This window comes from Carcharhinus amblyrhynchos, chromosome 10, assembly GCF_965287045.1.
Source record: "Carcharhinus amblyrhynchos chromosome 10, sCarAmb.v2.hapA, whole genome shotgun sequence".
Classification (NCBI taxonomy): Eukaryota; Metazoa; Chordata; class Chondrichthyes; order Carcharhiniformes; family Carcharhinidae; genus Carcharhinus; species Carcharhinus amblyrhynchos.
Window position 1 is genome coordinate 57,356,849 of NC_137333.1, and position 12,089 is coordinate 57,368,937.

General features: G+C 40.7%; 1 protein-coding gene across 5 annotated transcripts in view; it reads left to right on the plus strand.

Moving 5' to 3' along the window:
- Nucleotides 1-12,089, plus strand: part of tenm4 (teneurin transmembrane protein 4) — a 582,746-nt gene that overhangs the window by 428,981 nt on the left and 141,676 nt on the right. For all 5 annotated transcript variants that reach the window (XM_080197086.1, XM_080197087.1, XM_080197090.1 and 2 more), the window contains 2 exons: nt 1,413-1,627; nt 6,938-7,148. In XM_080197086.1, coding sequence (XP_080053212.1) covers nt 1,413-1,627; nt 6,938-7,148 — 426 coding nt within the window. The remainder of the gene's footprint in view (nt 1-1,412; nt 1,628-6,937; nt 7,149-12,089) is intronic.

Sequence of the window (12,089 nt, forward strand, 5' to 3'; positions counted from 1 at the left end):
CCTGACCCTATTTTTTATGGTCTTACGGAATGGAACATATATTCCAGGGTGTACGGATGGGAGAAGAGGATAATCCTGTGGAGGTATTTGGAAGCAATGACAAATATCATGAAATGAGTTTGCTGGGGCATGGCCAGTTAGTGGAAGATAGAGGCGATGGGGATCCTGCAGATTAGGAAGCAGTCGTATGAATATGTTCAAAGCTCTGGAGGTTGGAGAGGGATATGGGGAGTGAAGATTTTAAATGGTTGATTGAGCATTAGTTCTGGAATTTGCTGCCCAGTTTAAAAATCAGTTCATAAAAGAACTGCAGTCTGTGCCGTTAAGTGCAAAACTTCTTATTTGATAACTAATTTTCATTGGATTAAATTCATCCCACCCCATTCCCCCCCTCTACCCTGCTGCCTTCTTTATATTATGTAATTCTTAACATGTTATGTGTAAACTGCATCTGTAAAGCTTCAAATAAAACTTTAAAGTATGATCCATTGTGAAAATCCAAACTGTTTTCTTGAAGACCATTTATTTGCCCAACTCTTATTGAAACATTTATGTCAATCCAGAAAAGCTAAGCATCAACACAACATTAATCAAAAATCACTACAAACTTCATTGGAAGGCAGAGGTATATTAAAAGGGTATCTTGTGTGATATTGTTTCTGGTTACTTAAAAAAAGATGAATCTAATAACAAAAGTTTGGTCATTTTGCTGATTATAACTGACAGCACAAAACAGCAGAGCAAAAGACTGAGTTGAATGTTACCATTAAGTGAGTTATAGATGTGCTCACTTTGTTCTGAATCACACAATAAGACTACAGAGAGAATTCTTCAGCCGAGGATAGGAAACGTCAAGGCAAATGTTGGCCTGAGTGGCAGATAGTTAGCCTCCCGAGAGCTCTATATTAAAAAGGCAGTCATAGCAGTTAAATGTTGTTATAGGTAGACCGTAATGTGATCCAAAATCAATAACCTTCAGATAGCAAGCCACAGGATTATTCATGAGATTAACAGAGCTAAATTTAGGGGAAATAAAATGTAATTTCACCAACCTGTAACCGGTAGCATTCAAACCTCGTTATCTGGGTATGTCCATTTTTCGGAACAATTTGCCTCAGATTTTGGAAACTCTCAATTTGCAGATTACTTTTAAAAATGCTTTTGAAGTGATATGTGAAAGTGAGATAGACTAGCCCAGTTTCTAAGACCATTACATAGATCCGGATAGTAAATACTGCATTTGGTTTTTTGCCTCTGCACATTATGATTTTGCTTTCCCCCCCTTTCTCCACTTTCTTCTCTACTGCTCTAAATTTTGATTAATCTTGCGTAGTTTGCTTCTTCCGATAGCGATGCAGCAAATTTCTCGTTGTTGAACAATTAAGTACAAATCTTTTGCTATATTTTCACAGGAAAAACAGATAATTTAATCCCAGAAGATAGCTATATAGATTCAGGAGAAATTGATGTTGGCCGGAGAGTCACCCAGAAGATACCACCTGGCTTATTCTGGCGAACTCAAGTGTTCATAGATCACCCGATGTATTTGAAGTTCAACGTGTCGTTGGGAAAGGATGCTCTCGTTGGGATTTATGGTCGACGTGGTATTCCACCATCTCATACCCAGGTAAGCACGATTGCACAGGAACTCAATCTTTTGAGTAAAGGAACACAATTTTGTATTTTGAATGTGAAACCTGATTTCTCTTAGGTGGGTGCCTCGATCTTCCATTTTTTTCTAAGTGTAACCATCAGCAAACTATCTTCTAGTTTTAAGAACTTGCAACAGTGACATTTGGAGCAGCGAGCCTGTGGTGAGGTGAGGCCGCAGCTGGAGTACTGTGTGCAGTTTTGGGCGCCGCACCTGCGCAAGGATATTTTGGCCCTGGAGGGAGTGCAGAGGAGGTTTACTAGGCTGATACCGGAGTTGAGGGGATTGAGCTATGAGGAGAGGCTGAATAAACTAGGCTTGTACTCGTTAGAGTTTAGAAGAATGAGGGGAGATCTCATTGAGACGTATAAGATGATGAATGGGATGGATAGGATAGAGGTGGAGAGACTCTTCCCGCTCAAAAAAGACAGTAGGACTAGGGGGCACAGCCTCAAGATAAAGGGGAGGCGGTTTAGAACGGAGTTGAGGAGGAACTTCTTCACTCAAAGGGTGGTGAATCTCTGGAATTCTCTGCCCGTTGAAGTGGTGGAGGCTGCCTCGCTAAATATTTTTAAGAAGCGGGTTGATGGGTTCTTGATAAGAGAGGGGATTAAGGGTTATGGGGAGAGGGCGGGAAAGTGGAACTGAGCCACGACAGATCAGCCATGATCTTACTGAATGGTGGGGCAGGCTCGAAGGGCTAGATAGCCTACTCCTGCTCCTATTTCTTATGTTCTTATGTTCTTATGTTCACTTCCCATGATAATGTTATCATTGATAGGGATAAGAACAATATTAAGGTAGTATCCACCTTTATCACCTAAATTTTGGGCCCCATATCTAAGGAAGGATGTACTGGCCTTGGAGAGGGTCCAGAGCAGTTTCATGAGAATAATCCCAGGAATGAAAGGCTTTTGGCGTATGTGGAGCGTTTGAAGATTCTGGAGCTGTACTCAATGGAGTTTAAAAGAATGAAGGGGATCTCATTGAAACTGTCTGAATATTGAAAGGCCTGGGTAGAGTGGATGTGGAGAAGATATTTGCATTAGGAGATGAGGCTAGGATCAGAGAGCACAGCCTCAGAATAAAGGGACAAGCCTTTAGAACCTAGATGAGGAGCAATTTCTTCAGCCAGAGGCTGGCGAATCTATGGAATTCATTGTTACAGAAAGCTGTGGAGTCCACTTCATTGAGTGTATTTAAGACAGAGATAGATCAGATTTTGGTAGGTAAAGGAATCACAGGTTATGATATAAAGGCAGGAGAGTGGGAATTGAGAAACATGTCAGCCACAATCAAATGATGGAGCAGACTCAATGGACCAAATGGCCTAATTCTGCTCCTATATCTTATGGTCTATCTCAGTTAATATATTAAAAGCTCAAAAATTGCAACATTAAAAAGCCATCAGGACCATTCTGTTCAATGTCCTCATCCCAACAAGAAGTCACCCAAATTATTAGGTCTAAGGTCAAGAGCTAAGATCCTGAACTTCCAGCATAGAAGTCAATATAATATCACCGAATATCATTTAAATTACTCTTAAAAATGGCTGAAAGCTTTTAACTTACCATTGTATTGTGATGAAAACTGCTTTTCAATAGGCTTTAGTCTTGTGTTTCCCTTTAATGTATAAGGAATCCATATGACCAATTTGAAAAGTTACTCCAGTACCCTAATGTTTATGAATCAGAAAAGTTCTTTGGGTCCAAATAGGTCATTGACCTTTTCAGAGATCAACCTCAGAGCCCTGCTTATTCTGCAAATTTTCCCCAGAAATTTATCCCATGCTTCTTGAACACGTTCTTGCTGTTTTCTTCACAAGTCTTGCCTTGTAATTTATTCTGCAAGAAAAACCTTCCTCAAACCTTTAGTGCGAGCGAGATATGCAGCTTTATAACATTTCCATATTTAAATCTCTTTTAAATTAGTCAATTATATCCTGTTCAAATGCAAATTGCAATGAGAAATTCAAGATTTAAATTCCAATTTAATACCATTTCTTACATGCAGAAAACAATTTGGTTTTAATCCTCTTACATCAACTGCACTCAGACCAAGTACAGAAAACAGCAACTGAAGGAACCTGGAGCAAAAGAAATGTTGCCTCAAAAGTTTGGCTTTTGTGGTCAAGTGAAAGTATATTGAGAAATTATGGAGAGCACCAGAGACTTCCTGTGCACACTAGGGTAGCAAAATCATTTATCATGGCCAAATAAGAGATTTCTCACAATTTAAAGAATGGTTCAATAATCAGGTTCAGCAATTCATGATAAACTCTGAATTTAAACTTGCTTTGTTCAATGTAACGGCATTGTCTGAGTGATAGAAGAAAGATGCATAGATTAGTGACTGCACTGCTGAATTGAACTCTAAACCACAAATCAGTAATTTAAGTTTGGATTGATTTACTTCAAACCCTCAAAATACCAATTTTGTGTGTTGAAATCTATGGCCCAGAGCTTTCGATCACTATGGGGGGGGGGGCAACCTACCTGGGAGTACCCAAGAGAATTGGCTGGAGGATCTTTGGACGTGCCCAGAAAATACTGCATGGCAATTACCCAGGAAGTTCAATCTGGGAAATTACCCTGCACTGAGAACCATCTGATATGCCGATTTAAATTGGAGGTTTCAGATGGTTATGAATCTCTTAGCAGAATCGTTATCCAGGAAAAGTTAGAAAGATTAAAACCATCTCTAATTCCTGGGTAACGATATTACTGACCCACTCCCAACTCCCGAATACGCTCCCAACTGCTGACTATCCCCTCACACCTGACCCATTCTAACCCTCCCTGAGCCACCCTCTCCCCAACTCCTCGAGCTACCCTATGCCTTCTGGTCCACCTGACACCCCCAATCCATCTTCCATGCCTCCACCTCATCCTACGTTGTCCCGACCCCATCCTTTGTGTTGACACATCCTGCATCCCACTGACTTTTCCTACTGCCTCCTCCAACCCATCCCACCCACTTCCCTAACACACTTACCCCAACTTCTCAATGTGGCAGTGAACTTAAATGCAAGTGATTTGGGGCTGCTAATCCCATAAAAAGTAGGTGTGGGATTCTCGCAAAAAAATTCTAAATCTAAAACAGCAGTTTAGAAATGAATCTCCTACATCCGTACACTGCTGAGTCCACTGGCATAAATCACATTAAAATTCAATGGATGGGACTATTCCTGCTGGAGAGGCCAGCAACACAGCACGCAGTGGGCTACTGCGCATGCGCCAATTTGTCAGCATGCGCTATAGTCCCACACTGCTAGCCTCCCAATTGCAGCCTAGCTTGATCGCTGGCCAGCCCTGCGATCTCGCAACACCAGCCATGTAACCCCTCCACCCCTACCCACAGCCCAATTGCTGGCCTTCAAACATGCCCAGGCCAGCCTCAACTCCCTGCCCCCACTGGCAGTCCTGATCTCTTCCACTCCCACCCTCACCCCTTCCTCCCATCGGCAGTTCCAAACCCTCACGCACACCCCACCCAGTGCCGACCGCACCCCACCCACCCCACCAAATGGGCTGCTGCACTCCCCACCACCCCCCTCTCCCAATGGCCAGGCTCAATCATTGGCCTCCTTCCCCCACCGATTCCGACTGCAGAGTGGCAATGGGGCCCTGCCCCCTTGGCACCACCCTAGGCCCAGGCATTCAGTGGGGAACCTGCAAAATGACCCCTGCAAGAGTCTCTCAGTCCACCACTAAAAAAGCAGCACAGTGGAATGGGAGAATTGCCCCCGTGGTGTGGCTTTGATCCCCCTCCCTCCCACCTGACATTGCTGCACTGCACAGAAGGGTCCTAGGAGCTATTACGCTCCACATTTCTTTCTGGTCCAAATTGGAGGTTGGGTGAGAAATATACAGCTCCCAACTAAGGTAAGTTAAAAAAGGAATGATGTGGCAATCTGACTAAAATTGCCAAGCACCAGATGTTAGGCTTGAGCTTTTGGACATGATGTACTATAATCGTGAAGTATGGAGGCCTTGTAGTACAGTGGATAGTGTGCCTGCCCCTGAACCAGAAGCTTTGGGTTCAAATCCTACTCCAGGTCTTGATGGTGAGGGAAGGTGTGTTTATAGCATGGCCAAACAGGTTAAGTATCAACTTGTCAATCCTTCTAACGTACATCAGTGGCATGCAATGAGAGGGGGAGAGATTCCTGGTCAACCATGTGATAGAAAGAAATTGGAGCTTCTACCATAATATCCAAAGTCCCAGACTACAACATGAATGGTAAAATGTATGTTGCTGCAGCAGATCAGACTCCTTGGGGAGGATGTTTTCCTCATTTGGCTGGACAGGCAGTGGGGTTCAATCCCCATTCCGGCTGGATTGGATTTGGGCCTCCTTGCCCTCCCCATGTTGGAGGTTGTGGTGCTGTGAATCAGACTTGTTTTCAGGCAGAGAACTGAAGAAATATCATGGAATGGAAAAAAAATCAGGCCACATGAATTTCAGAACTTTGTTTTATTGTGAGCAACAAGGCAAAAATATCACTCAAATGGCCTGGGTTTTTTTCTCAACTGCAAATTGGTCTCTCAGCACAATTCTGCTGCAAATGGCATAACCAGCACAAAAGATCATGGAGCATTCAGCACAACATAAATTTCCACAATCTCTTGTGCTGGTTTTAAAAGCATCAAGCTGGAAGTAAGCCCCACCCACAAAATTGGTCAAATCCCAGAGTGAACTTGTCATCATTGGGAGTTTCCACATTCTGCATTCATATACAGGCCTTCAGGGAGACTTTAAAAATTAAGCTGCTTCCTGAGGGTGCGAGGACACGAAAAGATTCATTTTCATAGAATCCCACCTCCATTTACTATTCCATATTGCACCAAGATGGCTTCCTGTCACTTTGGCTTTGTTTTCAAAGTATCAACCACACTGATACAAAGTAGTTTTTTTTACATCAGAAAAACATCATTGAGTTGAATTCAACTGCAGACTTTTCATGTTGCAGTTTGAAGAAATACCAGAATCATTAAAGCAAAACTGGAGCTGCCACAAGTAGAGGTTGAGTGCAATGATAGATGGTTTTAAAACTAAACAAGACCTTCAGAGGCAAGGGAATAGCCTGATTCAGAACATCAAACATTGCCTAAATAGAGTCAGCCATTGTCGGCTCTTGCCTAGTGGGCCCACGGGATTAGGATTATGTGCAGTATTTCTACAAAAGTTGATTCTATAGGGCAGGTGACATGTTGAGATTGATATGTACTGCGGCTATCATGCAGCAATTACAGCAGTATGCTTTCTCATTTTTTGTTCTGATAGTTTGGCTTTGTCGAGTTATTAGATGGCAGACGCCTGCTAGCACAGGAAGTGAGAAGTCTGGAGGGATTCCACCACCAGCACAGAAGCTTGATCCCTCTGACAAATCGTGAGACAGGATTCATTCGATATCTGGATTCTGGAATCTGGCATTTAGCCTTCTACAATGATGGAAAACAGATGGAGCTGGTCTCCTTTATAACCACTGCCATAGGTAAGCTCTTGTTAGACCATAATGAAAAGATATTTTAAAAGACTGTAAGATGTGCCATCACAGATATACTGTGAAAGAGATGGGCTGTTAATTGCTCTGCAACTACCTAAAATATGACAGTTTCATACCTCCAGTAGGTTCAAAATACATTATCCTCTGACCTATATTGTCTTAATTTTCTTAACTGCTCAAACTTTCCACCCTTCTATGTTATATTTATTTATGTATTGATCTCCTTTAATCATCATCTGCCAGCTTGTGCAAGTTTTAGTTGAGAAATGAATAGAGAGAGACTCATTACTCTTTAAAGAATGAAGGTAATGTATTTTTAAAGTGGAAATGTGCGGCTTCATTAACTGTTCTATTTAAACCACTGTATTAATCACAGAATAGCAGAATGGTAACAATGCAAAAGAGGACATTCAGCCCATTGTGTGTGTGTGTTGGCTATTCAAAGGAGCAATTCCATTAGTGCTATTCTTACTTTGTGTCCAGAGACCTGCACAGTCTTTCCTTTTCAACAATAATCCAATTCTCCCTCAAGTGTCTCAGTTGAACCTGCCTCCATTCAACTCTCAGGCAGTACACTCCAGATTATAACCACTTGCTGTGTAAAAAACCTTTTACTCGTGTCCCCATTACTTCTTTTGTCATTCATCTTAAATTCTGCCCTCTCGTTCTCAACCTTTCCACCAATGGGACCAGATTTTCCCTCTCTACTGTGCCCAGACCCCTTGTGATTTTAAATGCCTCTACCAAATCTCCTGTCAACCTTTCCTTCACCAAGAAAAATAGTCTGAATGGCTCCAATCTATCTACGTAATTGAAATTCTTCATCCCTGGGCCCATTTTTGTGGCAGCCAGGACTGAACATTAAACTCTTCTTTACTATTTTAATATTAATTCTTTGATTTTGTACCCGATACCCTTTATTAATAAAGTCTAGGATGTTGTATGCTTTATTAACCACTCTCTCAACCTGTCCTGCCACCTTCAATGATTTATATATTCCACAGTTGTGCCCTTTAGTTTATATTGTCTCTCTACATTTTTCATACCAAAATGAATCACTTCCAACTTCTTTCCATTAAATTTCAACTGCCACTTTTCCACCTATTATCTGTGTCCTTTTCAAGTTCTACACTATCCCCCTCGGAGTTCACAATACTTCCAAGTTTTGCATCGTCCGTATATTCTGAACTTATATCCTGTGCGCCAAAGTTAAATCATTAATGTATATCAGGAACAGACGGACCCTAACACCAACCCTCGAAGAATTCCACAATAAACCTGCTTCCAGTCCAAAAAACATTCATCAATTGCTGCTTACTGTTTCCTTTCAGTCAGCCAATTTTATACTCATATTGCTGCTGTCCTTTTGCTCCATGGGCTATAGCTTTGCTCACAAGTCTATCGGATGGCATTTAATGAATGTCTTCTGCAACTCTGCGTACAACACATCAACAGCATTATCCTCATCAACCCTCTCTGTCATAACTTTCTTGCAACAAAAATAATCCTCATACATCTTATGATCTACCAAACAATACTTTTGCATGAAAAGTTGAAGCCAATTAGAGGACGAAAATAAAAATGTTCTGAACACGAATCCTAGATTTGTCCTCAACATGTTAAATGATGATTTATATGTTGGAATTCTATTGCCCCGCCCTCCACAGAATCAGAGCGGGCAAGGGGCAGACAACGGAAGTGTCCTTTGACCCCAGGCTGGAATTTCCATTCTCGCTCAAGCTTGCCTATCAAATCCCACCCATAATGCTTCATTAAAAATACTTTTGCTTTGCAAATGTTTGCGCTGTGGCAAGATTTTTTAAAATTGCATTTCTTTCCCTCTTGTCATTAATCAATATTACTAAAATTACAAAATTGAAACATACAGAACTGGAAAGTCTTGATGAGTGAGAGTTTATTTGCCTCATCTTTCGCACCTCCTCACCCCTCCCCCACTCTGCCAGATGAGCTAGCTGTGTTCTTCAATGCTATCTTCCCTAAGTTACACCTTGGAAAATGAGAATAACTGATACCTTTAATCATTAGAAATAATTCAAACCATTCACATTTGTGAGAAGCATTTTTATATTTTACAGCTACCATTCATAGGATTTCATAAAATCACGCCATTCGTTTCAAATAGTCCATGCTAGGGATTATGTTCCATATGAGTCCATGCTCATCTTTTTGTATCTAAATCTACCACTGTGAGCATCTATTCTTTTCTCCTTCAAATGCTGGTCTAGTTTCCCCTTAAATGCACACACAGTATCCCACATTCTTATCACTCGTTGGGTGAAAAAATGTCTTCTGAATTCCCTATTGGGATTCAGGATGTTAAAAAAACATGAAAATCGTTACTGCAATAAATGTAATGTTTCACATAATGGGCTGCTATTTTAACTTGGCATACTAAGTTCCAATTGGGTATCAAATCCAAAAATACCCCAAATCAGCCATCGTGCAAAATAAAATGTTGTGTATTTATGTATTAGGACAGATAGGGGAGGCTATAAATGCCTAACTAATAATTAGCTTCAAATATTAAGCAGGTTTTGGCTAGCGTTACAATTTTGAATATGTTGAATTCTGTATTTGTCTTGCATTTGATTTATGTTTAAGCTGTGTTCCTCCTTAAGTTTTATTAAACTGAAAAAAGTGACTTGGGTTGGCAAACAGAACACTGTCAAAATCTAGAAGGTTCCGTAAACATTTTGAAATGAATAACCTCCAGTTGAATTGGGCCTTTACCTGGAGCAAGCTGCCCTGTTTGGATCCCAGGCCACTGCCAAATGTTTTTGAATGTTTTGTTTATTACTTGTAGGCAGTGCTTTCTTCCAAAACCCTTTCTAGTGGATTTTGCCTATTTTTTTTAAAAGCAGAATTACATCTAACAAGTCTGCCCTAGTTGTATTACTTACCACCCTTGGTATATCCCTCAATCCACTTTCCTGATGCATATTATGTTATTTGTTTGAGTTGTATTTGCATGAGACGTCTTCTACAAGTCCATTCCTGTTTTTATAAAGGAAGAATGCAATCCTCTCCTTAAAACAAATTCTTTAAATACACCCTCTTGAAATGTTTTCTTCAAAGAAAATGAATTCAGCTTTATTAACATTCCAAGATAACATAAACTTCTGATATCCAAAATTAAGCTTTTAGATCATTTGGGTGGCATGGTGGCACAGTGATTAGCACTGCTGCCTCACAGTGCCAGGTACCCAGGTTCAATTCTGGCCTTGGATCACTGTCTGCGCGGAGTCTGCAGGTTGTACCATGTCTGCATGGATTTTCGCTGGGTGCTCTGGTTTCCTCCCCTGGTCCAAAGATGTGTAGGTTAGATTGATTGGCCATGCTAAATTGCCCCTTGTCAGGGAGATTAGCAGGGTAAATACATGGGGTTACAGGCATAGGGCCTGGGTGGGACTGTTGTTGATGCAGGCTTGATGGGCCGAATAGCTTCCTTCTGCACTGTAGGGATTTCAAGTTCTGTCACCCCAAAGATTATAATACTCTCTATATTTCGGAGATAAAAGTAGTTTCAGTAACCTAGACATGGCCTGGCCAATGGCTTTGCTAGCCATACTGCAACCTCTTCTAATTTGTCTGCTCATCAATCCATATCTTATTTGCCATTTTTCTTCACTAAAGGCAAGCACATAATTGATTAAACCCATAGTTCGCATCACACAGAAATTGTTTTGGGCCAGCCATTTAATATCATTCAATATGTTACAATCTATAGAATCTTAAAAATGTAAATAAAACAGTTAACATAAATTGTTCTTTTTTAATTTCTTCATTTATTGACTATAGAGAAAGATGCCAATTACCATTTCACTAGTGACTTAAGAAGACCATAAAGGCAAAGAGACAAATTGGCTCTTTTATATGTTATGCTTGATTTGGGCTTTAAGATGCAGAAGAAGGGCAATTGTCATTGTCAAACTATTATTTTTCTTGAAGAACTGGGCAATTTGAATCAGCTGAATTGAGTTAAAGTTCAGCGGTCAGGAGTTTCACACACATCCAGTTCGGATTTGTTTGGATTCTCAGTTTGATTCGAAGCTCACCTCTGGTTAACGGCCTTTTCATAAATCTGAGATGAAATGTAAGTTATGGGAAAAGGCACGCTGTTATCTCAGCCTTTGGAAAGCAAACTCTTCCTTTGTTGATGCTGTGAGAATGTGCGCCGTACCTTGTTCTGTGAATTTCCTCAGAGACCTACCTGTGCAGCAAGATGATTTACACTCTCTCAACTCACTTGTTTAAATCCCAGGACCTGTGTTTAGAGCTTTTCTAATCACTCTTACAACAAATTTCACTGAAGATTAACTCCGTGGAGAATGATAGGTCTGAACGCATTACACAATAAGTAGATTCTCTCTGCTGCAGGGTGGTCTCTCAACAGCTCGCTGTGGGACAATTGACTCTGTTATAGAGTACATAAATACTTAGTTTCAGCAGATAATTGAGTATCTGCACCTTCTCCAGGATTTATCACAACAGGATCTTCTAACTCGTCAGTCAATTTTCTGAAGTGGGACAAAGGGGAATGATTGGCCTACTTTCTGTGTCTGAACTGCATTCACTGTTGGAATAATGGATTTCTTTGTATTTCTTCGAACAAAACTTAAATTAAGTCTAGGAGGACTGTTAAATTTAGCACTTTGTTCCATGCCCAAAAGTAATGTTAGACAGTGCAAGCTGTAAACAAGTAAAGAAAAGCTGAACAGTGGCACCTCAACTCTGAGAAAACAAAATTAAAAACTTTTCAGCAATCTCTAATCGCACTTTTTTTTAGCTCAGTACATTTTTCAAGTTATGCAGAAATGGTGGCTGGCCCAGATTTTTCACTGAAAGCTATTAAGAATAACCATGAGGCTAACACCACTCACCATTATTAAAGAGTAAATTGGACATGAG